Here is a 27,434-nt window from a genome sequence, read left to right as displayed (position 1 = left end):
ACTATCTGGTTCATCCTTCTTGTTTGTGTACATTTTGAAAAAGTAAACAGAATATGTACAGGTATACATATGTTTTCTTATTTCCATTTCCTACACAAAAGTCACATACTATATTCCTCTGTCCTTTGTTTTTATTAGTTTAGAAATACATCCTGGAAATCATTCCATTTCAGTGCACTGACATCTTCCTTATCCTTACAGCTGCATAGTACTCCATTGTGAATGTTTATTCAATAAATTTCTTGTTTCAACATTTAGTTTTCAACGTTTTGCAATTACAAATATGCTGCAGCAAACTTATGTATCTGTGTTTTTACACTGTGCATGGTATACCTCCAGGGTATACTCTCAGAAATGGGATTGCTGGGTAGGATATATGTACATGTAATATTGTTAGACATTGCCAAATTCCACTCAAAAGAAATGTAATCATTTGCACCAAAAATATTGAGAGTGCTTGTTTCCCCAGAGGCACTGGGAATGTATTGTCAAGTGTCTGAATTTTTCCCAAAATGATGGATGAAAAATGGTATGCCAGTACAGTTGTCACTGTTTTTTTTTTTTTTTTTTTTTTTAAAGCTATTTGGAAATAACTTTGAACTTTCAGGAAAGTTAGAAGAATAATACAATGAAGTCCTGTGTACTCTACTCAAACTCACCAATTACTAATATTTTACCCCATTTTTTCTTCTCTAAACACATAGTTTTTCTGAATAATTTGAAAGTTATATATCCCAAAATAATTCAAAGTGCATTTCCTTGGAATAAAAACATTTTCTTGTAACTGGAGTATAGTTATCAGTTTTAGGAAATCTGACAATATATGATACTTACCCCTAATTCACCATACACATTCCAACTGACTCAAATGTCTTTATAGCATTTCCTCCTTCAGGACCAGGATCACATGAAAATTAAAAAGTCATATTTATCTTTTAGTGTCCTTTAATCTGGAAGATTAGTTTTAATTTTTTTTAGACACAGGGTCTCCCTACGTTGCCCAGGCTGGACTCAAACTCCTGGTGTCAAACGATCCTTCCGCCACAGCCTCCTGAGTAACTGGGATTACAGGTGTACACTGACATGTTTGGTTTGAAATTATTTTTGAAGAATGCAAGCAAGCCCCTTCACCCTTAACAGAATGCTTCTCATTTGAGGTTCATCTGATGTGCCTGTGTCCTTAGGAGACTCTGGTTATGTACCCCATAATACTACATTTGACCTCAGGATATCGTAACCAGAGTCACAAGATTCCTATCTGTCTCTCACTAGTGATGTTAATTTTGATTACTTTTTTAAGGTGTAGTCCAGTTTTCCACTGTATACTATGTATTTCTCCTTGCAACCAACAGCAACCTCAGGGACACATTTTGAAATACGATCACATTGTTTCTCACTGAAGTCTCACCGCCATTCTTAAATTTGGCATCTAATGATAACTTGTGCCAAACCAATCATTAATATGGTGGCTGCAAAACGATTTCCCAACCCCAGCACTTTTTTCTATCAGTCAGCAAGAAATATTGTCATCATCCCCTTTTATTGACATACCTACCTATTCATTATCAGTATGAATTCACTAACTTCTATTTTTTTCCCAGTGGTTTATCATTCATCACTATTCTTATTCTGGGGTTCGAAATATGCCAGATTTGGCCACAATGAACTCGTTCTTGTGTGCCTTTTTTTTTCCTGAGACAGTCTCCCCCTGTTGCCAGTGCAGCGGCGTGATCTCAGCTTACTGCAACCTCCGCCTCCCGGGTTCAAGTGATTCTTGTGCCTCAGCCTTCTGAGTTGCTGGGATTACAGGTGTGCACCAGCAAGCCAGGCTAATTTTTGTATTCTTACTAGAGGCAGGGTTTCACCATGTTGGCCAGGCTGGTCTCGAACTCCTGGCCTCAAGTGATCTGCTCGACTCAGCCTCCCAAAGTGCTGGGATTACAGGCGTGACCCACTAAGCCAGGCCTCCTAATGTCCTTTTGACATACTTCCATCTGTATTTTGAGGAATTCCTTACTTTCTTGCATATCAAGATATTCCAGGCTCGGCCGGGCGCGGTGGCTCACGCCTGTAATCCCAGCACTTTGGGAGGCCGAGGCGGGCGGATCACGAGGTCAGGAGGTCGAGACCATCCTGGCTAACATGGTGAAACCCCGTCTCTACTAAAAATGCAAAAAATTAGCCGGGCGAGGCGGCGGGCGCCTGTAGTCCCAGCTACTCGGGAGGCTGAGGCAGGAGAATGGCGTGAACCCGGGAGGCAGAGCTTGCAGTGAGCCGAGATCGCGCCACTGCACTCCAGCCTGGGCGACTAAGCGAGACTCTGTCTCAAAAAAAAAAAAAAAAAAAAAAAAGATATTCCAGGCTCATTTTATACCTATGTTGCTCCAGCCCTGAAATCAATAATTTTTCCAAGGAACTCTAGTCCTTATTAGCAAAGAACTGGTATTGAAAGCCAAGATCTGGGCACTCAGGGCAGTTTTACAGAGCATTTTTTTTTTAAAGACAGAGTCTCACTCTGTCGCCCAGGCTGGAGTGCAGTGGCACCATCTCGGGTCACTGCAATCTCTGCTTCCCAGGTTCAAGCGATTTTCCTGCCTCAGCTTCTCGAGTAGCTGGGACTACAGGAGCGTGCCACCAGGCCCAGCTAATTTTTTGTGTTTTTAGTAGAGGCGGGGTTTCACGGTGTTAGCCAAGATGGGCTCAATCTTCTGACCTCGTGATCTGATCGACTCGGCCTCCCAAAGTGCTAGGATTACAAGCGTGAGCCACTGCGCCCGGCCCTAGAGGATTTTATCTTCTTTTTTGTGGTTTTATGTGCCTACCTCTACCTTTCTTCTTCTTTAGGGTTTTTAGTCTTAATTTTCTTCAAAGTCCTTGGCATTGAGAAATTTACATTTACCCTTTATCTGTATGTATGGAAAATTGTGATTTTGCACATGAAGTTTTTCCCCATATATTTAAAATATCTTAGGTAGCAAAATTTATCAGTATTTTATTTCATTGTACCTTGATCATGAGTCAGAAAACTTTTTCCTGAAGCATGGTACAGAAAAATTTTCCCATATTTTTTCCTGGCATTTGTATAGTTTTTATATTTAGATCTGATGTGTCTGGACTGTATTATTATGTATGGCATGAAGAACAGCTCTAATATTTTTTCCAAATGGCTATCTAGTTGTACCAACATCGTTTATCAAACTGTCCATCTTTGTCTCAGTGATTTAAAATACCACTTTAAGTGCTAGGTTTCCATATGTAATTGTGTCCATTTCTGGATTTCACACTATTTCCCTGGTCTGTCTATTCTTTTGTCAATGTCTTGCTTTCTGAATCATTAAGGGTTTGGAATGTATTTTGATATCTCGCAGAGCTAGAAACCCCCTCAAAAATCTCTTAATGTTTTTACATTCTTGCATGTTTATTTTTCCAAGTGCATTTCAGTATTAGATAGTTCAACTCTATACCAAAAAGTTATCAGTCTTTATATTAGGATCTCATTAAATTTCGAATTAACTTGGGAAAAAGTGACATTTTGATATGTCTAAAGAACAATGGATGTCTTTCCATTTGTTCAAGTCTGCTTTGTGTCTTTTGGGAATGTTTTATATAGCCTGCTTCACATAGGTTTTTAACACGTTTTTAAAAAGTAAATCCTTAGGAATTTAATTACAGGTTGAGTATTCCCTATCCAAAATGCTTGGGACCAGAAGCATTTCAGATTTTGGAATATGTGCATACACATAAGATATCTTGGGGATGAGACCCAAGTCTAAACACGAAATTTGTTTCATATCCAACTTATATACATAAACTGAAGATATTTTTATACAGTATAAAAAAAAATTGTGCATTTAGCAAGGTTTGTGTACACTGAACCAGCAGAAAGCAAAGGTGTCACTCAGTTGCCATGTGGTTTATCTGTGGTATCATGTCCATGCTCAAAGAGTTTCAAATTTTGGAGCATTTTGGACTTTGGATTTTCGGATTAGGAATGCTCAATCTATGTTTTGTTGTTGCTATTGTCATCTTCTCTTTTGTTGTATTTTCTTAACTGGTTATTTTCTCACTACATGAAGGTTTATTATTTTATATCCTACCTCGCTGAATTGTTTGAAGGTAGTTTTGTCATTGATTTTCTAAGGCTTTCTAGATAAACAATCATGTCACTAACAGAGAATCTTTTCTTCTTTTTCCACTGTTACGTCTCTAATTTCTTTTTTGAGACAGAGTCTCACTCTGTTGCCCAGGCTGGAGTGCATTGGCGCAATCTCGGCTCACTGGAACCTCCGCCTCCAGGGTTCAAGCGATTCTCCTACCTTAGTCTCCTGAGTAGCTGGGACTATAGGCGCGTGCCACCACACCCGGATAATTTTTTTAAAAAAAATTCTTAGTAGAGACGGGGTTTCACCACGTTGGACAGGCTGGTTTCGAATTCCTGACCTCAGGTGATCCACCCGCCTCAGCCTCCCAAAGTGCTGAGAATACATGCGTGAGCCACCGTGCCCGGCCATTTGTTTTCTTTTCTATCTGTATGGGCTCATATTTCCAGTATAATGTTAAGTCATGGAGAAAATGGGCATCCTTACTTTATTCTTGATTGTGGTGTTTCTTAATAAGATTCTGGTTTTAGGGTTAAGGCTATGTACATGTGCATAAGTGTGTATTCATAAAAATAAAAATATTATGTGTTAAGGAAGTATTCATCCATTCATATTTTCTGAAAGGTTTCTGTTAGGAACAGATGTTGAATTTTGTCATAGGCTTTTTCAGCTTCTATAAAGAGAACACAACTTTTTCTCTTTTGACCGATTAATATGGTGAATTACATAAATAGATTTCTAAATATTGAATCATCCTCGTATTCCTGGTATAAAACTCACTCATCATATTTTTATAATATGGTGTGAGAGACTGCACAATAATAGTTTTCCATTAGTATCTGTATGTGGTATCTCTGTAATTTTCACTTTTTGAGCTATCTTTATCAGGTTAAGAAATCAGTATTACTTTTTTTTTTTTTGAGACAGGGTCTTGCTCTATTGCCCAGGCTGGAGTGCAGTGGCATGATCTTGGCTCACTGCAGCCTCAACACCCCTGGGTTCAAGTGATCCTCCCACCCCAGCCCTCCCAAGTAGCTGGGACTACAGGCACACACCACTGTGCTCAGCTAATTTTTTAGTTGTTTGTAGAGCTGAAGTCTCACAACAATTGCCCAGGCCGATCTCAAACTCCTGGGGTCAAGTGATCTTCCTACCTTGGCCTCCCAAAATGTTGGGATTACAGGTGTGAGCCACTGCGCACAGTCCAGTATTACTCTTACGTCATAAAAATAATTAGCTTTCCATTTTCTATATTCATGTAGCATCGGGAATATCTAATTAGGTAGAATTCCCCTGTGAAACCACCTAGGCCTGGTGTTTGGTGGGATGGTTCCTTGACAAATTTCTATTTCTTCTAGGAAAATTGGTGTTATTTTCTTTTCATCTCTAATGAGCTCCATTTTATTAAACTGTATTTTCCTAAGAAATTATCCATTTCATCTAGGTTTTGAAATGTATTTGTACAGAGGTGTGCAAAATAGTTCTGTATTAAAATAGTTCTCAATTTCCTCTGTATCCAATGTTATTTTCCCGTCGTCATTTCTTTTTTTTTTTTTTTTTTTTTTTTTTTGAGACGGAGTCTTGCCCTGTCGCCCAGGCTGGAGTGCAGTGGCCGGATCTCAGCTCACTGCAAGCTCCGCCTCCCGAGTTCACGCCATTCTCCTGCCTCAGCCTCCCGAGTAGCTGGGACCACAGGCGCCCGCCACCTCGCCCGGCTTGTTTTTTGTAGTTTTAGTAGAGACGGGGTTTCACTGTGTTCACCAGGATGGTCTCGATCTCCTGACCTCGTGATCCGCCCGTCTCGGCCTCCCAAAGTGCTGAGATTACAGGCTTGAGCCACCGCGCCCGGCCCGTCGTCATTTCTTAAAATTTTATTTGTGCTTTCTCCCTTTCCCCACTTGGTTAAATTAGCTAGTGACTTATCTATTATGTGACTCTTCCCTCAAGAGTCCAAGATTGATTCATCATCTACACGTATAGTTTTTCTGTTAACTCATTAACGTCTACTTTTATCTTTATTTCCTTTCTTGTGCTTTCGGTTTACTTTGTTCATTTCTGAATTGGGAATTTATTTTCATTTATGTAAGTTTTCAGGGCTATGAATTTTCCTCTGCTCACTGCTTTAAATGTATTCCACAGATTCTGGTAGGTAGTATTATGTAGTATTTTCCTTATCAACATTTTCCAGAAACTTTGCAATTTGTGTTTCCCTCTTACCCGTTAAAAAGTTTTAAAATTAAGGCATGCTGTTAAACACTTATCCAAATATAGGACTTTTCTGTCACTCTAGAAAGCTCTTTCCTGTCCTTTCCCACTCAAGCTCTCCCCAATCCTGAGTTCTATCAGCTTTGGCTAGATTTTGTATATATTTAAGATTTTATATAAATGGCATAAAATCGCATGGATATTTTTGTGTCTAATTTGTTCCAGTCAGCATAGTATTTCTGAGATTCATTCATGTTACATGTACAAAGGGTTTCTTTTTACTGCTGAGTAATATTTGTCAATGTATCAGCTTACCCTTTCTTCATCCAGATTTTATTACGAATAAAGGTGCCACACAAATTCTTATACAAGGTTTTCTGTGAATACATAATACAAGGTTTCTTAATTTCAAGACGAAGTGCAATGTCCTTTTGCTTTTTGGGTTTTTGTTTTCTTGTATGGGACCTACTAATGGTTTTCTAATAGATGGACAATTTTTTTGTGAATATTCTGTGTTTAAAAAGAACATACTCTCTGGCCCAGCATGGTGGCTCACGCCTATAATCCCAGCACTTTGGGAGGCCAAGGCAGGAAGACTGCTTGAACCCAAGAGTTTGAGACTAGCCTGGGCAACATGGAGAGACTTCGTCTCTACAATAAGCAAAAAGAAAAAATTAGCTGGGCATGGTGGTGTGCACCTGTGGTCCCAGCTACTTGGGAGACTGAGGAGGGAGGATTACCTGAGGCGGGGAGGTCAAGGCTGCAGTGAGCTGTGACCATGCCACTGTACTCCAGCCTGGGAGACGGGGGTGGGGGTGGGTGGGATGGAAACAGTATATTCTTATTAGGGATATACTTGAAAATTTGCATTATATTATTTAGATCTTTTATATCCTTTTTTTATCTACTACATCTTGTGCTAAGTGTCAAAGTCCTCTGATTTTAGTTTTTTATTTCTTCTTATACTTCATACAGATTTTGCTTTATACAGATTGTTGCTGTGTTATTTGGTACGTATTTAACTGTTATTCTTTGTTGTGAATCATGGTTTCTAGCATTATAAACTGTTCTCTTTTGTCTGATTTAATGCTTTTTTTGGTTTGAATTCTACTTTGCTATCAGCATCGCCAGTCTTGGATTCTTGGGGTTTCTATTTGCCTGGTACATCTTTGTCCTGGCCTTTATGTTTGCTCTCAATTCTCCACATATTTTATCATTAGGGTGTGCATTATGTACTGTACACTTTTTTCCTATTCCATCATAATTTTCTTTGTCCCTTAAAAAATTTCTCTCAGTTATTTTGGAAAGTCCTCCTAATACGCTTACCTTTATATTAATAGCTTTTATAGTATGTCGTATCTTTTTTCTTACCTAATCTTTTCTATTTGGTCTTTCAGTTTTAGATGGTAGCCTCTGACTCCCTCATATTATTTCAACTACAGTAATTAATCTTATTCTAGTTCTGAAAAGAACAGTTCTAGACAGGGTCTCATTCTGTTGCCCAGGCTGGAGTGCAGTTAGGCAAACACAGCTCTCTGCAGCCTTGACCTCCTGGGCTCAAATGAGACTCCTACTTCAGTCTCCTGAGTAGCTGGGATTACAGGCATGAGCCACCACGCCTGGCTAAACTTTTTTTTTTTTTTGTAGAGACTGGGTCTCACTATGTTGCCCAGGCTGGTCTAGAAGTCCTGGGCTCAAGTAATCTACCCACCTAAGCCTCCCAAAGTGCTGGGATTACAGGTGTGAGCCACCACACATGGCTTTAGTTTTTCCTTTTCTTTCCCTTTCCCATCCCCTTATATTTCAGTTGCATTCTTTCTGCTTTGTCAGAACGTATAACATTTATGTACTACTCTATTCTCTAGGCCCCCACTATTGGTTTTAATCTTAGTTCAAAAAGATATCTGAAATACTTATTGTCACAGTCTTTTTGTAGGAAATTTCCCAACTATCTCTTTTAGATGAAAGTCATCCTTTTCGACTGTCCTCAGAAGGGGTAAACAAGTAGAGTATTTCCTGAGTTCTTGCATATTAAAACTGTTGTTCTGCAGTCTTAATACCTGAACAACAGTTAGCTGGATATAAAATCCTTGGCTAGCAGTCACTTTCCTCATGCTGCTCTGCTGTCTTGCTTTGTTACGTTGCTTTTGAGAAATCTGACAATGGGCTAATTAATTCTCTTGCCTTTATGTCACGTCTTTGCCTGGAGACCCTGAGAATTCTTTGCATCTTTACAGTCATACAGCTTTACTAGGAAGTATCTTATTTTATTTTATTTTTTTTGAGACGGAGTCTCACTCTGTCACCCAGGCTGGAGTGCAGTGGCGCAATCTCGGCTCACCGCAACCTCCGCCTCCCGGGTTCACGCCATTCTCCTGCCTCAGCCTCCCGAGTAGTTGGGACTACAGGCGCCTGCCACTGCGCCCGGCTAATTTTTTATATTTTTAGTAGAGACGGAGTTTCACCATGGTCTCGATCTCCTGACCTTGTGATCCGCCCGCCTCAGCCTCCCAAAGTGCTGGGATTACAGGCGTGAGCCACCGCGCCCGGCCGGAAGTATCTTTAAGTGTGCCTTCTGGTATGAACTTCTGAGGTCTAGATTCAGATCTCTTTTCACTTCCAGAAAGTTTTCTTGGATTATAGTTTTAAATATTTAAGGACACCAATTATATACAGTAAACTTCGGATCCATCTCCCATTTCAACTTGGTCAATTTTGTCCTGTGGGAATGTTAAAACTTCATTACTGGTTATCATTTCATCTTCTATTTTTCTGTTTAATCTACTTTGTGTTCATTTCTTAATGCTTTTTGTTCCTTTCTGTTCCGAGTTTTATATTTGTTTCAGAATATTTCTTAATTTCATTTTTCAAATCTCTCAACATTGGTTTCAGGATGTTTAATTTCACTTGGAGCACTGTGTTCAATTTTTTCCTGTTTTCTTTTTTTTTTTTTTTTTGAGACGGAGTCTCACTCTGTCGCCCAGGCTGGAGTGCAGTGGCCGGATCTCGGCTCGGCTCACTGCAAGCTCCGCCTCCCGGGTTTATGCCATTCTCCTGCCTCAGTCTCCCGAGTAGCTAGGACTACAGGCGCCCGCCACCTCGCCCGGCTAGTTTTTTTGTATTTTTTAGTAAAGATGGAATTTCACCGTGTTAGCCAGGATGGTCTTGATCTCCTGATCTCGTGATCCGCCCCGCCCGTCTCGGCCTTCCAAAGTGCTGGGATTACAGGCTTGAGCCACTGTGCCCGGCCTTTTCCTGCTGTTTTTGATGGGGGTAGTTTTCATCAGTTGAAATGCTGATTCACATTTCCTGTTTGTTTTTTCTTATAGTTCTGCATGGATGTGGCCTGCTCTTTTCTATTTCTGTTCGTTACATAGGCAGAGCTGCTAGTTCAAGAACACCCTCTTCTCTAAGTTCAGTTTTTTTCTTTTCCTGAAGAATTTTTTCTTCTTCCTCCTTCTTCACTGCCATGTCTCCAAGTCTTCATGTTTCCCTTATGAGGCAATGCTTATAATTTAAAGCTACCAATTCTGGTACTGCTTATCGTTAAGCTCTTCTCTATACATAGAGCTGTGAACTATCAAACTCCAAACCTGTGATCAATGTTTTGTAACTTCTTTCGGATTTTCTCTTTCTGTGAGTGGATCTTTGTACCTTGTCTAAGGCTTTCATGCTCCCATACCTCTTTCAGTAAATTTGTCAAGTCTTCCCTCTCCCACTCTTAACACCCAGAGGAATGAGCATAAGGAGCAGTTGGAATTTGGTTTATTTCTCTACCTATAAGAATCGACAAATCTCTATAGGTAGAGAAATAAACTAAATTTATGAGTTGAACTCTTAAAACACATTTCGTGCTATAGGAGTTTATTTGTAAATTCTACAATAACCTAATATTGGACTTGCTCTGTTGTTCAGGATGGAGTGCAGTGGCATGATCTTGGCTTATGGTAACCTCTGTTTCCCAGGTTCAAGTGATTCTCATGCCTCACTCTCCTGAGAGGCTGGGATTACAGTGTGTGCCACAATACCTGGGTAATTTTTGTATTTTTGGTAGAGATGGGGTTTCGCCATGTTGTCCAGGCTGATCTCGAACTCCTAGCCTCAAGTGATTCGCCCCCTTCGGCCTCCCAAACTGCTGGGATTACAGGCATGAGCCACTGCACCCAGCCATGTTGGACTATTTTTGTTACTACTCTATTATGGTTATTATAATAATATTTGTAATATGCTTAGTATGTGTCAGGCACATTCAGCACTTAAATCTGTAGCAGCGTATTAAACCTTATAAGTGTTACTCCCATTTTACAGGAGGCAGTGGCCCAAATAGGCTAAGCAACTTGCCCAAGATCGTATAACAACCATGAACACTAATAATATAAATCATGGGACTATCTTAAAACCTTTTAAATTTTAACCTTCTTTCTTTTTTCCCCCTCGAATACTGGTTCTGTCAGCTAGCCTCTGTAAGCATAGAAAACAAGCATCAAATAAGTATGTTTCAGGTAATGTGGCCTCTTGAACATTTTGCTCTTCAAAATAAAACTGAGGCCAGGTGTGGTGGCTCACACCTGTAATCCTAGCACTTTGGGAGACCAAGGTGGGTGGATCACTTGAAGTCAGGAGTTCCACACTAGCCTAGCCAATATGGTAAAACCCCGTCTCTACTAAAAAATACAAAAATCAGCCAGGCCTGGTGGTGGCACCTGTAGACCCAGCTACTAGGGAGGCTGAGGCAGAAGAATCACTTGAACCCGGGAGGCAAAGGTTGCAGAGAGCCGAGATCGCACCACTGTACTCCAGTCTGGGCGACAGAGTGAGACTCTGTCTCAAAAAAAAAAAAAACACCCCCGAAAAACTGCAAATCATATTAGATGACTATTTAAGGTCTTGCATATAGGAAGATGGGATGACTGTAGGTATGTAAACCTTGCTTTATATTTGGGTTATGCTAACTCCCTGTCTACTATAAAATCACTAATGTCTAAAACTAATACACTAAATAAATAAGCCTAAACTTTAGAATTAGAGAGATAGATACTGCATGAAAAAGCTAAAAGAATGAAAGTAGTTATCTCATCAGAGCTGAACTGGACGAGGAACCATTTTTTGGGAATACTTTTAGCATTGTTTAATTATTGTACTATGAAGTGCATGTATTACTTTGATAAAAATAAAAGCTAATTTATATGAAGTATATAGTACATTAAAAAATTAAGTTGCTATATATTTAGAGATTGATGATATCTTGTATCAGTAAATATATGTGGGAAAAACAGTGCTCATATACACTTGGTAGGAAGGTAAACTTATACTATCTTTCTGGAAGGCAATTTGACATTACACATGAAAATTTAAGATGGCTATGCCTTTTGACAAGGTAATTCCATTTTTAGGAATCTGTCCTTCAGAAATACTCATACATAATACATACAAGGACATAAGAATATGTAGAAAGATGTTTGCTAATGTAATAATAATGAAAAACTGGAGACAATCTTACAATCAGCAGGGGAATGATGAGCAACAGGTAAAATAGTGAGTGGAAAAAATAAATCACCATATATAGTATAATAAAATATATCACAGTATGACTCACTTTTTATTCAAAGGAACAACATACACTGGCATATACATAGATCAATATATGTATGTTTGTTTTTATGTGCCCTGAGAAAGACCTTAGGAGCAGTTAAACTTTTAGCAGTGTGGGAGCAGAATGGGAAGATGAATCTAACTTTTCAAATTTTTTTTTTTAAACATTATAGGTGCACTTCTATAATAAAAAATAAAACAAAAGGTTTGTATAGTGACAAAATTAAAGAAGAGATCACAAATCACGACATAACTTCACTGTCCTACTGTAATTGTCACCTAGATAAACCATCGTCCCTATGAACTCTACAAAGGAATTAAAAGGCATAGTCATTAACTTTTTTTTTTTTTTTTTTTGAGACGGGGTCTCGCTCTGTCGCCCAGGCTGGAGTGCAGTGGCGCGATCTCGGCTCACTGCAAGCTCCACCTCCCGGGTTTTACGCCATTCTCCTGCCTCAGCCTCCCGAGTAGCTGGGACTACAGGCGCCCGCCACCTCGCCCGGCTAGGTTTTCGTATTTTTTAGTAGAGACGGGGTTTCACTGTGTTAGCCAGGATGGTCTCGATCTCCTGACCTCGTGATCCGCCCATCTCGGCCTCCCAAAGTGCTGGGATTACAGGCTTGAGCCACCGCGCCCGGCCCATAGTCATTAACTTATTGGTATAATCAAACAAAAGTTACAACAAAACTAAACATCTCTGGGAGAAATGACAGAAAACACTTGAAATCTTAAATGCAGATGTCAATAAATATGCAGCCAAGTAATATTAATAACAGTATAATTTCAATATGAATAAACTCATCAGATATGAATAAACTCATCAGAAGTCAACCAATTCTTCATTATCCAAACCCACTGGGAGCAGTGGCTCAAACAACTTTCCAAGTTTTATATTTAGCTATGGAACAAGTATTTTCTAGAAACTTATATTTGAATGTTGTATGCATGAGATCACAAAGTACAAAACAGAAATTACTACATACTCTGTGATGACTGAACTTGGTAGGAGCTCAAGAGCTATTTAACTCCTGCAGGCCTCTTTTTCATTCTATTATAGTATGAGGATGAAAGCACATTCTGGCATAGTGATAAAACTCATCAGTGTAAAGAGAAATGCCTTCCTTCTTTCTAAGCTTACTGTTATGACGAACACAAATGGTAAGGATTTGGGATTACTGGGTTTTTATTTCCCACAAATTCAATGTGCAAGCAAGAATAAATTCATGTCAATGATACAATCAAGAGGAAACCGAAACCAGTAATATTCTGAATAACCCACCTAAAGAAATGGAAAAGTACCCAGGAGAATGACAGGAGAGGACAATATTCTACATAGCAATATTTAAGATTTAAAGCAACAGTGAGAAAAGGAACTCATTCTTTGATGTACAAGAAATACAAATTTCTACCTCTTTGGGTTCAACTTCTAGTCCTATCACTGTTATGACTTTGGATGTAGCAATTACTTGGGTCTCAGTTTCCCTCTCTTCTAAGTAAGAAAAACATCACTTACCACACAGGAAGGATGTATGATAAAATAAAAAAATTCACATGAATAGACTTTCAGTTCTCCTGAAGAAAGCTATGAATCCTTAAGTACGAATCTGGAAAGCTAATTAAAAGTAAGATGACCATATCAAAATAAAGTCTGAAACAAGCAGTAGCCTAGAGGTTCCCTGAGATCATTATCAGCTATCAATTCTACCCCAAATAATAGAATTCATACTGAAGTTGGGTCTATAGGGCAAATGTGGTCTGAACGATCAAACAAGATCATTTATTAGTATGTTAACATAGAGATGCGCCAGGCACGGTGGCTCACACCTGTAATCCCAACACTTTGGGAGGCTGAGGTGAGCAGATCATGAGGTCAGGAGTTTGAGACCAGCCTGGCCAATATGGTGAAAACCTGCCTCTATTAAAAATACAAAAATGAACTGGGTGTGGTGGCACTCGCCAGTAGTCCCAGTTACTCGGGAGGCTGAGGCAAAAGAATGGCTTGAACCGGGAGGCGGAGGTTGCAGTGAGCCGAGATTATGCCACTGCACTCCAGCCTGGGCGACAGAGCAAGACTCCATCTCAAAAAAAAAAAAAAAAAAAAAAAGTGAGAAAATAAATTAAACAGCTTAGCTTATTCAATGTCATATTGATTTGATATAACCTAAAAACACTTGATCTGAAATAACAACATTCTCTTGGTGTTTACCTTTAAAAAATATATTTGGAACTGGTTGCTCAGAAGATATATAACCACTGAACAACAAAGTTGGGTTAAACACATACATATACACAAGGGGGCTACTTCTCTGGTGTATAAAATAACCTCTAGCAAATTTGAAAGCCTAGAAGTCTTAAAGTAATACATGATGATAAACTTTTTTTTTTTTTTTTTTTTTTGAGATGGAGTCTCATTCTGTCGCCCAGGCTGGAGTCCAGTGGCACAATCATGGCTCACTTCAACCTCAGTCTCCCACCAGACTCAAGCAATCCTCCCACCTCTGCCACCGAGTAGCTGAGACTACAGGTGTGTGCCACCACACCTAATTTTTGTTATTTTTTTTGTAGAGACAGGGTTTCACCATGTTGCCCAGGCTGATCTTGAACTCCTGGGCTCAAGCAATCTGTCCGCCCTCGGCTCCCAAAGTGTTGGGATTACAGGCGTTTCAGCCACTACACCTGGCTAATATTAACCAGTATTTATTGAATGATATATACAAATCATTATGCTTAGCACCAGAAATACAAAGAAGTATTGGACTTAACATTCCCGTCCTACAATTAAACTGCAAATGGTGGCCAAATAATTGGGCCACAACGTTGAACAAACTAATGAGTATTGCATACAATCAGTTTTAACAGACTAGTAGTAGGAATTAAACACAGTGAAAAAGGAAAAAAAAGGAAAGCCTGGGAACACATCTTAACATTTTATCTTATGACTTGTCTCATCTTTTATAGCAGCTTACATTTTTTTAAACAGCGGGCATAACATCTGAGTGGAGGTTTATAGAAACTACAGGAGGAAGGGCTGATGTTCACCTCGTATTTCAGATGAGGAAAGTGAAGCTTTCAAAGAGGTTACGCAACTTTCCTAAAATTGCAGTTCAGAGAGCTACCTTGCCGACTTTGTCCAGAGCTCACTTCTATTGCACTAAATTCTAAATTATCAGTGCTAAAGTGAGAACTCGAAGGGACCTCAGAAATCTCCTAATGGAGTGTTTCCCTAACCAATCTGATCAACTTTCTGGGATATACATTAAAAACCCATTCCCAGGACCCACTGCATATCTACTAAATAAGTTAAATGAGAGAGGTTTTATATTTTAACAATTCTCCAAGAAGTAATTCTAATGATTAGTTATGCTTAGAAAACACTGTACTATGTCTGTATGTCCAGTATGCCACACATTCGGCTACTTAAATTTACATTCATTAAAACAGCAAAATTAAAAATTGAGTTCTTCAATTTTTAGTTCCACCAGTTACATTTCAAGTGCTCAACAGCCACATGTGGCTAGTAGCTACCATAACTGGAGAGCAAAGATTTAGGAAATATCCATCCTGCAGAAATTTCTATTGGATTATGCTGATACTACACCAACCCTTCAACTGCCATGAGAAAACAGAGGCATAGGATCTTGTCCAACAAGGGCCATAGAGCTCATCAGTGGTAGAATTGTGACATTAACCTCACTGCCAGCACCCTTCCTACTGTATTACTTCATCCTGTCTTATACTCAGGGTTTGTTCAAATAGGAATTATTTCCCTTTTCACCTTTTATCATGGGTTCCAGCAAAGCAAGAAGAGAAATTCTAAATTTGCGGGTAAAAAAAATCTTTAAGACAAGGTTTATTAAAAAATAATGATTAAATCTATCTGCAATTTTTGCATAAATTCAAAAGTCATCTTGGACAGTTAAGAATACTGTGGTGTTAGGAGACACATCTTAGCTTGTTTTAACTATTGTAAGTCCTTTCTCTTTTATTGTCCTGATGGTTTTATTCTCTTTCTTGAATTTTGAAACCCTCAGACTAATGATACATAAGTGTGAAAGGTTATATCTTATTTAGCAAACATTTTAAAGATGAAAAGCTGAGAAACAAAGAGCAACCCAAAGAATGTCACTTGTCTGTCTAATTTTCAAATGTGGTTACTCAGACTACTGAGCACTCTTGGCTTTTAGTAATTCAGTGCTTTAGTATTTATACTAGTATGTTTTCACTTTTAAACTATATTTTCCTTTGACCACTGTTATGTTTGAAAACAATTTAAAGTGTTTCAATTTTCAACGTAATTTGAGGGACTAAAAGAAGCACTAAAACATCTAGAAAGGTTTAGATAATAAGGTCAACATATAATCAGCTTTAAAGAATATGGCAGTGTCTTAAAAATAAAACCAGTTGTTCCTGTCTAGTATGTTTAGAATGCAAATGTCTCCAAAGTCAGTCAACTTAAGTCATGACAGTTCACGTTTAAAGTACGCAGGAAAACAACCTGGAACTCCTTATTAACTAAAATGTTAAAAATACTATTATTACAGCTCTATTGATTCTTTTTTCACAAGCTGAATTCTAGTGAGTAGATTTAGAGGAAATATTTTATGTCAAACGTTACAGAAAGTTAGACATTGGATGGTTAAAAAACATGACGCAACAACATAAGGCACTATGAACAAATACTTATTCAAGACAGATGTTACCATAATTTGCAAGGTACTTACAAGCATTCAGTATGGGGTTCTAGATAGAAGCTACTTGTTATTCAGAGAAGGAGGTGATGCAAAAAAAAAAAAAAAAAACCACAGCTATTTTCCTTCTAAACACTCTTTGGTGTTGAGGTAAACAAACGAAAAATAAAATAACCGTCTAAGTACACAAGAGCAAAGCAATAGTCTCTAAGTTGTAAAAGGAGGAAAGAAAAATTGAGTCTAACCTTTTAAATAGGAGACTGGGGCTTAAGGTGAAATTTATTTGCTGGCTTTTAAATCAGATGCATTATTTCTACATTATATCTGTTATGTCTTGACCCCCCACTTCACCATATTAGGGAGAAACAGGCACATCCAAGACTCTTAGGCCAATAAAACTACTTTTGGAGGCAGCACAGTTCACCAAATGAAGGAGAATGTTAAAGAAACACCCAGTGACAATAGTTTCAACTGACCTATCTCAACCAGCCAGGGATAAGTACTGGTGCATGCTAGTATAAGGAGAATTAAAAATATTGTAAACTCTAAACAAGTATTAAAATGGTCCATAAATTTCAAATCTCATAAAAGATAGTTACTTTAAAAAAAAAAAAAAAAAGGAGTAAAAGCATTTGGAAGAGGGACCCCTGGAGGAAAGACTAGCTCCCGAGGAACACAGGTCAAATGGGTGGGGGCGGTAATCATCTAATCATCCCTCTACCAGGTGATGCTTCAGTACCATCCCTAACAGTTTTAGACATCCTTAGGAGAAGTGATTTAGGTAATCCGCAAATGTGTTTTGCGATACAAGAACCACGGAGATGACGCTGAAATTTCTAACTTCAAAAAGATGCACTCGTGAGAGAAAACAGGCATGAAATTCCCATATTGTAATTATTTAGCTTCCTGTAGAAAAAACACCTTCAGGCATGTAAGGCAGCACACTTGACACTGACCCAGCAAAGTTTTCGGCTGGCCCTCACTATCTCTCAACACCCCCTTCCTCCACTTCCCTGCTGTTCTTTCCTGGCACACAAAATATAGGCCAATGAGCAGTGGGTGGGTGAGGAGGATGTGAGAGAAAATTTGAGAAGTAAAAAAAGGAGCAACTTAACCAGGACATGAATGAGAGACTGAAGGGTCTAACAAGGGTAGGCAGACAACAATTAGAACTACTGAAAAATGGGCTTTCCAGGGCAGTAGTGAGCGCTCAGTGCTTTTAGGGGTTTAAGCAGGGGTCAGACTACCTACCACTTGTCAGAGAGGCTGCAGAGGGGACGGCTGCTTTAGATGACCTCTAATGTCTCTTCCGACTCTGAAATGTTAGGATTCTTATTTCACAAAGGAGAACGCAATGGTCATAGAAGCCCACTGACTTGAAACCCTTTTAAATACGCAGCCTTGGAGGCTGCTTCCCAAACACCACTCCCACCTCTCCCGCACGTGCCCACCCCGCCCCCTTTCAATATTTCCACCTCCACGTGCAAACCGCCTCGCGGCACTGGCCCCAAGGCGGACAGACACCTACCCCTGCAAAGCACCAAAACTATGCTCCCCCTCCCCGCGAAGAAGAGAGGACTACTCCACTCTCCCACCCTGGGTGGCTAAAAAAGGAAAAGTCTCGGATCCAGCCTTTCCCCCCTAGCCAGAGCAGGGGGCGGGGGCAGGACGCAGAGAAAAACTTTCTTCTCGAATTTTTCTTCCAGAGGGTGGAGGAGATGGAGAGAACCCCAACGAGTCCAGGGCTGACGGGGTGGGGGGAGGGGAACCCCTGAATCGTTTAACGGCTGGAAGGGGGAGGGGGGGCTCCGGAGATTGAGGGGGCGTGGGATGGAGAAGCAGGCCAGGGAGCAGGGTCAGGGAGCTGCGGGGTTCCTGGGGTCGGGGAGCTGCAGGCGTCCCCCCCACCTGGCACACAAAGCGGCTGCCGCGCTCGGCTCTCACCAGATCCTTTGTGTTTTCCATCAGGGCCTCATGGGTAGGGGTTGTCCGTGCTCCCCGAGCCCGCGGCGCCCCCTCCCCAGGCTGGGGGCAGGTGCCTCTCCCCGGGACTGCGGCGACTACAGGGGGCCCCCGGCTGGGCCCAGACCGGTGGCGGCTGCGGCAGCCCCCGGATTTCCCCCCTTTAACTCGGGTGGCCCCAGGATATCAACAACATTAGCATAGCCCTCCCTCCCCAGCGCGCCTGCGCCGTGACCCGCGCCCCGATTGGCCCACTTCCCTACATACCCTCCTCACTCGCTTCCAGCGTGGGACCCTCTGCAGGCTCCGTACTCCAAGGACCGTACCAAGACGAGAGGTGGAAAGCGCATTGGGGCTTGTGTTAAATCCACCGGTTAAAGTCAACAGGAAAAGCAGAAGTTTCATTCAGCTGTCCGAGTGTATACTCGGGCTTTCTTGCGCTCCTTTCAATATGTTGCAGCTGCAAAGTTGTGTTGGAAAAATTTTCCACTCCAGTCACGCCGCTTCCCCCTACACCCGGAAGATTGGCCCTCCCGGAGGAACTCCCACACGGGGCGGGGCTGGGTAGGGGAGTGAGAGTTACGTAGAGGGAGGGAGTGCTGGTCACGTGGCAAGAGGCTGCGCAGGCTCCTTCCGGCCCCAGGGGCTTCGGCGGCGGCGGCCAGGGAGGTGCCTGGGCGCATGCGCAGCGAGGTTCCACGTGAGCGCCTGTGTTTCTCCTCAAACCTAACGATGCCGCCGGAACGGAGGAGACGAATGAAACTGGACCGGAGAACCGGAGCGAAGCCGAAACGGAAGCCCGGAACGAGGCCGGGCTGGAAAGCCGGAGCAGGGCCAGGCCGGCCTTCCCAAAAGCCTGCCCCTTCATCCCAGCGGAAACCGCCGGCCCGGCCGAGCGCTGCGGCCGCTGCGATTGCAGTCGCGGCGGCGGAGGAGGAGAGACGGCTCCGGCAGCGGAACCGCCTGACGCTGGAGGAGGACAAACCGGCCGTGGAGCGGTGTTTGGAGGAGCTGGTCTTCGGCGACGTCGAGAACGACGAGGACGCTCTGCTGCGGCGTCTGCGGGGCCCGAGGGTGAGGGAGGCCGCGGCGCGCGGGCTGGGCGCGCTCGGGCGGGGCGCGCGGTGGGCGGTGAAGCTCTGGGGGGCGGAGCCTGGGCGACCTGCGGCGGCGGGGAGCGCTCAGGTGGGAGGGAGCCTGAGAACGCGGGCGCCGAGGGTCGCAGCTGCGGGTCCCTCGCCTCCCTGCTCCAGACTGAAAGTGTCTGGAGGGCGGGGACCGCGCCTTTCTCCGCCCCCGGAGGCGCCGCTGCTCGGGTATCTGCTTTGCGAACTGTGGTAGTGAGCATCTTTCGCCGCTGCTCGGCTCCGCTAGCCTCTCCCCAAACAATGTGGTCTTTTGATCACCTGCCTCAATTTTTTGTGATCTAGGAATTCCATTTCGTTGATGGAATCAATTCGTGGGCACGGGCCTGGGCATCTGCGTTGTAACTATCTCCCCATGTGACTGTGAGACCCACAGGGTTTTGAGAATGATCGTGAATTTCGTTCATTTAGCAAATATTGGTGAACCTGTTGGTTGCCAGATACCCTTTCTGGCAATGGCAAACCCTGCGTGATTCATCATACTTTTTGCACACATTTTGCTATCCATTTAATTCTATACCAGGCTTTTCTTGAGAGAGTCCCAGACGTTGTTCTAGGCACTGGAGGAGACACAGCAATGGACAAAACTGACAAAAATCCCTGCCTCTTGGAGCTTGTATGCTAGTGGCAGAGACAAGATAGATGAGATAAACCGGTAAACTTCAGGTTTGTTGGTGACAAGTGCTGAAGAGAAAAAAGGACATACGGTAAAGGGAGATGAGTGTGTCTAGAGGAGGCCTGTGAAATTTTAGATAGGGGGCAGAGGAAAGCGCACCGAAAATTACCCAGTCCATGTTTCTTACACAAATGCTGACCCATCTAATGTCAGCTGCTTACCAGAGCCTCCTTCGGGTGCTTGTGGGAGAAGTGGCAACAATCTATTTGGGAAGTACAGAACTGCTACTGGAAACTGAACTTTGTGACAGTTTTGTCGTCTGGAAAAGGAAGAGTGTACTGAGGTGGGAGCTGTTGGGTTTGAAGTCTGTTTATTAGACTGGTGGTAGAGCAAGTAGAAACCACTTGGACATTTCTGTCCTGTGGTTTTGGGAAGCTCAAACTCACTTCAAGGGGTATTCTATGGTTTAGGGTTTTTTTTTTTTGTTTTTTTTTGTTTTTTTTTTTTTGAGACGGAGTCTCGCTCTGTCGCCCAGGCTGGAGTGCAGTGGCCAGATCTCAGCTCACTGCAAGCTCCGCTTCCCGGGTTTACGCCATTCTCCTGCCTCAGCCTCCCGAGTAGCTGGGACTATAGGCGCCTGCCACCGCGCCCGGCTAGTTTTTTGTATTTTTTTAGTAGAGACGGGGTTTCACTGTGTTGGCCAGGATGGTCTCGATCTCCTGACCTCGTGATCCGCCCGTCTCGGCCTCCCAAAGTTTTTTTTTCTTTTTTTGAGACAGAGTCTCGCCCTGTTGCCCAAGCTGGAGTGCAGTGGCCCCATCTCGGCTCACTGCAACCTCCACCTCCCAGGTTCGAGCAATTCTCCTGCCTCCCAAGTAGCTGGGATTACAGGTGTGTGCCACCACGCCTGGCTAATTTTTTTTTTTTTTTTGGTATCTTTAGTAGAGACAGGGTTTCACCATGTTGGCCAGGCTGGTCTCAAACTCCTGACCTCATGATCTGCCCGCCTCGGCCTCCCAAAGTGCTGGGACTACAAGTGTGAGCCACTGCGCCTGGCCTAGATTTAGATTTCATAGTATAAACTTTATGGTATACATTTATAATATTAGAATTTAGATTTGATGGTATAAATGTATTTATTATTTTCTTATTTAGAGATACAGTCTCACCCTGTTACCCAGATTGGAGTGCAGCGACACCTATTAGTCTTCCAGTTCCCTTTTGCTAATAGTAACTGGTTGCTCTTCCTATTGGTCACAGATAAGTTACACCTGCACAATTCTCCGAGCACTTTAAGCTCAGAAGGCAGCTTCATCCTCCTAGGCTCAGGTGATACTCCTGTCTCTGCCTCCCAAGTAGCTAGCTGGGGCCACAGGTGCACACCACCACACCAAGCTAATTAAAAAAATTTTTTTGTAGAGACGAGGTCTCCCTATGTTGCCCAGGCTGGACTCGAACTCCTGGGTCCAAGCAGTCCTCCCACCTTGACCTCCGAAAGTGTTGGGATTACAGGCATGAGGCACTGCACTCTGCTGGTATAAAGTTTCTTAAGGAGGTAGGGGGTCAAAAACAGGTTAGGAAAATGGAGATATCTTTGACTCTAGTTTGCCTCCAGTCCTGTAATTTCTGTAGTTCTGACATTTCTCCTCGTTTCTTCTGCAGACTCACCTTTTGTTCTTGTCTTGCTTGGTGTTTTCCTTTCTGCGTGTTGAGTGTTGACTTTTTCTCCTCGGCTGTTTCATCTTGCCTCACCTGTCCAGCTGGTGGTGCCATTCTCTGGTTTCTCCATTTTCTGCCTCTGCCTCCAGCATTTGCAGTGGTAGCATTCTGTCCCATTATTTCATCGGCGAGTGGTAGAGAAAACATTCTGTGAACCATTTGGGTATAAGGCCTATGTGTCTGCAGTCATGGAATAGGAAAATCTCAGTGCTTGAGGGTGTTTTGTCTGCTGTAGGTTCAAGGACATGAAGACTCGGGTGACTCAGAAGTGGAGAATGAAGCAAAAGGTAATTTTCCACCTCAAAAGAAGCCAGTTTGGGTGGATGAAGATGATGAAGATGAGGAAATGTAAGTTGCCTGACTTTTCTTCTGAATCCCTCTGGACATTTAAAAAAGTTATTTTGCAGATTTAAAAATCATTCTTTTTACCAATTTGTGATTAAGGGAAGATTTGAAAAATACTTGAAAATATAGAAAAGATCTTCCATGGTTCCTAATCCCACCACCGAGCGAGAACCGCTGTTAGCATGTTGTCATACTTCTGTCTCAGTCTCCTCTTTGCTGTATACAATAGCTAAGAGAATACAGTGTTTGAAGTCAGGTCTCAATTTGCCTCCTCATTTGGCCAGTTTCTAATTGACCATGGGCAGTTTGGAACCTACATTTTTTCCTTTGTGAAATGGGCACAGTGATAGTAACTACATCAGAAGTTTATTGGAATTAAATGAAATAGTACATGTAGAACTTCTAGCACAGTGCCTGAAACTGAGTAAAGGCTAAAAAGAAGGTAGCTCACACCATAGGAACTGTCATAGATGAGAATGTACTGTATGCGTGATATAACATTTTGCTTTTTTCTACATAAAGTTTCTACATAAAGTTGTTTGTAAGCATTTCTCCCTACTTAAAAAAAAAATAGACATTTTAAAATGGCTCTGTTGTAGTCCATTATGTGAACTAACCATAATTTACATGGCTGTTGTTGGGTAGATTTTCTTTTTACCTTTTTTTAAAAAATTACTTTTTTTGAGACTTTTTTTGAGTCTTGCTGTTTCACCTAGGCTGGAGTGCAGTGATGCAATCTTCGCTTACTGCAACCTCTGCCTGCCAGATTCAAGTGATTCTCCTGCCTCAGCCTCCCGAGTAGCTGGGACTACAGGTGTGTGCCACCATGCCTGGCTAATTTTTGTATTTTTAGTAGAGACGGAGTTTTGCTGTGTTGGCCAGGCTGGTCTTGAGCTCCTGACCTCGGGTATGCACCCGTCTCTGCCTCCCAAAGTGCTGGGATTACAGGCATGAACTGCTGTGCCCAGCCTTACTTTTCCCTTTAATGCAAATTATCTCAGCATTAATGTTTATCACCTCTTTATGAAGAAACCTTTATTTTCTAATTTGTTGCCTTGGGAAAGATTCTTTGAGGTAGAATTACTTGATCAAAGAGCACAGTTATTTTTAAGGCTGTTGTTAAGTACTGCCAGACTGCATGCTTTGAGGTTCTGCCAGTTTGCGTTCCCATTGAAAGGTGTCAGTTTCAGTTCATTCTTTTTTTTTTTCCTCCCCGAGACAGAGTCTTGCTCTGTTACCCAGGCTGGAGTGCAGTGGCGCGATCTCGGCTCACTGCAAGCTCCGTCTCCTGGGTTTATGCCATTCTCCTGCCTCGCCTCCCCAGTAGCTTGGACTACAGGTGCCCGCCACCACACCTGGCTAATTTTTTATATTTTTGGTAGAGACGGGGTTTCACTGTGTTAGCCAGGATGGTCTTGATCTCCTGACCTCGTGATCCGCCCATCTCGGCCTCCCAGAGTGCTGGGATTATAAGCGTGAGCCACCGCGCCCGGCCTCAGTCCATTCTTAGATGCAATCAATGGTTTATTTGTTTTTTTTCAGACTCTGTCAGTTTGGTCGTGGGTAGTATCTCTACCTAATTTGTTTTGGGAAAACGTTTCTGTGTTTAGTCATTGTCATTTTTTTTTTTTTTTTTCCGAGACTCTAATCCTTTCATCCAGGCTGGAGTTCAGTGGCGCGATCTTGGCTCACTGCAACCTCCACCTAACAGGTTCAAGCGATTCTCCTGCTTCAGCCTCCCAGGTAGCTGGGACAACAGGAACATGCCACCATGCTCAGCTAATTTTTGTATTTTTAGTAGAGACAGGGTTTTACCATGTTGGCCACACTGGTCTTGAACTGTTGACCTCAAGTGACCTGCTTGCCTCGGCCTCCTAAAGTGCTGGGGTTACAAACATGAGCCACCATGCCTGGCCTCATTTCTTATAAATATTCTTTATTATGTCTTTGTCTGTTGGATACTTTTTAAATAATCTTGGTATGTTAGTTCCTGACATATTGAGAATTTCAAACCTTTATGTATTAGATTTATTGTAGGTTTTCCCCAGCTTTCTGTGCATAGAAGTTTTAAATTTTTATGTAGTCAAATCTGTGAATCTTTTCCTTCATTATTTTTACTGCTGTTTTTAATAGTAAGTCGTTCTTTATCAGAGAGAGACAAATGTTTGCCTGTATTTTTACTTCATAGTATTTCAAAGTTTGCTCTTTTTTTTTTTGAGACTGAGTTTCGCTCTTCTTGCCTGGGCTAGAGTACAGTGGCATGATCTTGGCTCACTGCAACCTCTGCTTCCCAGGTTCAGGCGATTCACCTGCCTCAGCCTCCCGAGTCGATGGGATTATAGGCTCCTGCCACCACGCTGGACTAATTTTGTATTTTTAGTAGAGACGGGATTCCACCACGTTGGCCAGGCTGGTCTGGAGCTCCCGACCTTCAGTGATCCGCCCATTTCTGACTCCCAAAGTGCTGGGATTGCAGGCATGAGCCGGTATGCCTGGCTTTTGTTTTGTTTTGTTTTGTTTTTTTTTTTTGAGACAGTCTCACTTTTTTGCCCAGGCTGGAGTGCAGTGGCACAATCTGGGCTCATTTCAACCTCCGCCTCCCGGGTTCAAGTGGTTCTTCTGCCTCGGCCTCCTGAGTAGCTGGGATTACAGGTGTGTGCCACCAAGTCCAGCCAATTTCTGTATTTTTAGTAGAGGTGGATTTCACCATGTTGGCCAGGATGGTCTCGATCTCTTGACCTCGTGATCTGCCCGCCTCAGCCTCCCAAAGTGCTGGGATTACAGGAGTGAGCCACCACGCGGGGCCTAAGGTTTGCTCTTGATATATTTAACTCTTCGATTTACCTGGGATTTATTTTGGATAATTTCATAAACTTTGTGTAAATAAGTCATGATGAATTTTCTCAAATACTAGCTCTCCAAAGTGTAAACCAGATGATCTGAAATATTGGAGACTACTTTTTTGTTTTAGGAAGAACAGAGAAGATGCATTTGAAATGTTCACATCTTAAAAACCTTGACTTACATCGTTTCATTAAACATTTTTCTCCAGGTGCTAAAAGCAGCAGCTATTTATATTAACTGTTTAAAAGTTATTTAAAAATACGCTGTTCTGGTTTTGTAGGGTTGACATGATGAACAATCGGTTTCGGAAAGATATGATGAAAAATGCTAGCGAAAGTAAACTTTCGAAAGACAACCTTAAAAAGAGACTTAAAGAAGAGTAAGTGTCTTTTTTCGTATGATTTACCAAGAGGTGTGTATAACCAATGCCCAGTCATTAACTGTAACTGCTTCTTGTGTAGTTTTCCATTTTGAAACAGGATTACTATTGCGGGCAGTGACTGAATTTCTGTAGTTTTAGAGGAGAGGGGACAAAGCACAAACACAAAGAAAATTTGGAAAAAAATTATAATCTTACCACTCAAATATAATCAGTGATGATATTGCTTACTTGCTTGTTCATTTGCATGTGGTTAATCATAATTTTATAATATGAACATTTTCAAAAATTTAAATGGCTGCCACCTGGGTTCAATGGTTTTTAACATTTTGTTATATTTGCTATATATATTTGGGGGATGTGTGTGCTTTCCCAATGTATTTGAGAGTAAGGTACAGATAATGGGACACTTAACCTATAAATTTGTCAATGTGCATCTCCTAAGATTAAGGATGTTTTTCTTCATATTCACAATACCATTGTCATACCTAAAATTAATAGTTTATGGCTAGTCCATGTTAGTTTCTCCAATTGTTGTAAGGTGCATACATTTTATTTGGATTTTATGTCCCTTAAATTTATTTAGTTTTTTTTGAGGTAGAGTCTCACTCTGTCACCCAGGCTGAAATGGAGTGGTGCTGTCAGGGCTCATTGTAACCTCTACCTCCTGGGCTCCCCATAGCTGGGACTACAGGCATTTACCACCTTAATTTTTAAAATTTTTTTGTAGAAACAGGGTTGCACTCCATTGCTCAGGCTGGTCTTGAGCTCCTGGGCTCAAGAAATCCTCCCACCTCAGCCTCCTGAGTAGCTGGGACTACAGGTGCATGCCACCATGCCCAGGTAATTTTTGTATTTTTTTGTAGAGATGAGGTTTTTTGCCATGTTGCCCAGGCTGGCCTTGAGCTGGGCTCAAGCAGTTTGCCCTTCTTGGCTTCCCAAAGTGCTGGGAATACAGACGTGTACTACTGTGCTCAGCCATTACCTATCTTTTAAGTGTTCAGACCTGTTGTAGAATATCCCACATTCTGAAATTTTAAGATTCCTTTTTTTATTGAGGTGAAATTCACATAACAGTGTTAGCCATTTTAAAGTGTAAATTTGGTGGCATTTAGTATATTTAGAATGTTGTGCCACCACCTCTTCAGTCTAGTTCTAAAACATTTCTTTTGGTTTTTTTTTTTTTCGTTCTAAAACATTTTTATCACCCCGAAAGAAAACTCTCCATTAATTAGTCACTTCGCATTTCCTCTTCCCTCAATCTGATTATTTTTTCTTTGTGTTGTTTAACTTGTTCTGTCATCTGTAATTCCTCTTAAGTTGGGCTTAAAGTCTTGGTTAGAATTCAATGACATATTTTGGTGAGGAGTATCTTAAGATGATGTGTACCGTACACTGCCCCTGAAAGTCCAATTGTGTCAGTCTCTTTCAAGTCTGATCTTTTTCTCAGCTTTGTGCCAGGGTTTTATAAACGCTGTTAGGGGAAATTTCGTGGTGGTGATGGGGTTCATCTTGCTTATTTCCCTTCCCTGAGGGATCATAGTCCTATGCTATCATCCAGTTTCCGAAAAAAGTTGTTTCATATGTTTTGTCCAGGTTTCTAGTTGTTTATGGCTAGTGGGCTTAGCTTAGTTAGCTAGTCTGTACTTCTGCATCAAAAAATTAAAACAACTGTTTGCCCTCTTCCAGGTACCAGTTCTTAAGAACACAGCTATCATGCTTCTATAAAAGCTTACTTTTGCCAGAGTGAAGTACTTCTGTTTTATTCAGATGATATATAATGAGGTTTTGTATATTCTTACCAATCTGGTCAGTTTCTTTCAGACGTGTTCTAGTGTG

At 41.7% G+C, this 27,434-nt stretch overlaps 2 protein-coding genes across 2 annotated transcripts in view; one reads left to right on the top strand and one right to left on the bottom strand.

The window, feature by feature from the left end:
- MBTD1 (mbt domain containing 1) overlaps positions 1–18,732 on the bottom strand; it is an 85,501-nt gene extending 66,769 nt beyond the window's left edge. Inside the window, exon 1 of the mRNA XM_025361013.1 lies at positions 18,530–18,732. Coding sequence (XP_025216798.1) covers positions 18,530–18,550 — 21 coding nt within the window. The 5' untranslated portion in view covers positions 18,551–18,732. The remainder of the gene's footprint in view (positions 1–18,529) is intronic.
- A 450-nt stretch (positions 18,733–19,182) lies between these two features.
- The window catches only part of UTP18 (UTP18, small subunit processome component), a 36,211-nt gene continuing 27,959 nt past the window's right edge, over positions 19,183–27,434 (top strand). Inside the window, exons 1-3 of the mRNA XM_025361014.1 lie at positions 19,183–19,621; positions 22,263–22,375; positions 25,497–25,595. Coding sequence (XP_025216799.1) covers positions 19,229–19,621; positions 22,263–22,375; positions 25,497–25,595 — 605 coding nt within the window. The 5' untranslated portion in view covers positions 19,183–19,228. The remainder of the gene's footprint in view (positions 19,622–22,262; positions 22,376–25,496; positions 25,596–27,434) is intronic.

The sequence above is a fragment of the Theropithecus gelada genome, chromosome 16 (assembly GCF_003255815.1).
Source record: "Theropithecus gelada isolate Dixy chromosome 16, Tgel_1.0, whole genome shotgun sequence".
Taxonomy (NCBI): Eukaryota; Metazoa; Chordata; class Mammalia; order Primates; family Cercopithecidae; genus Theropithecus; species Theropithecus gelada.
Note: the sequence above shows the minus strand (reverse complement) of the source record. Positions and strands in the feature narration are given on the sequence as shown.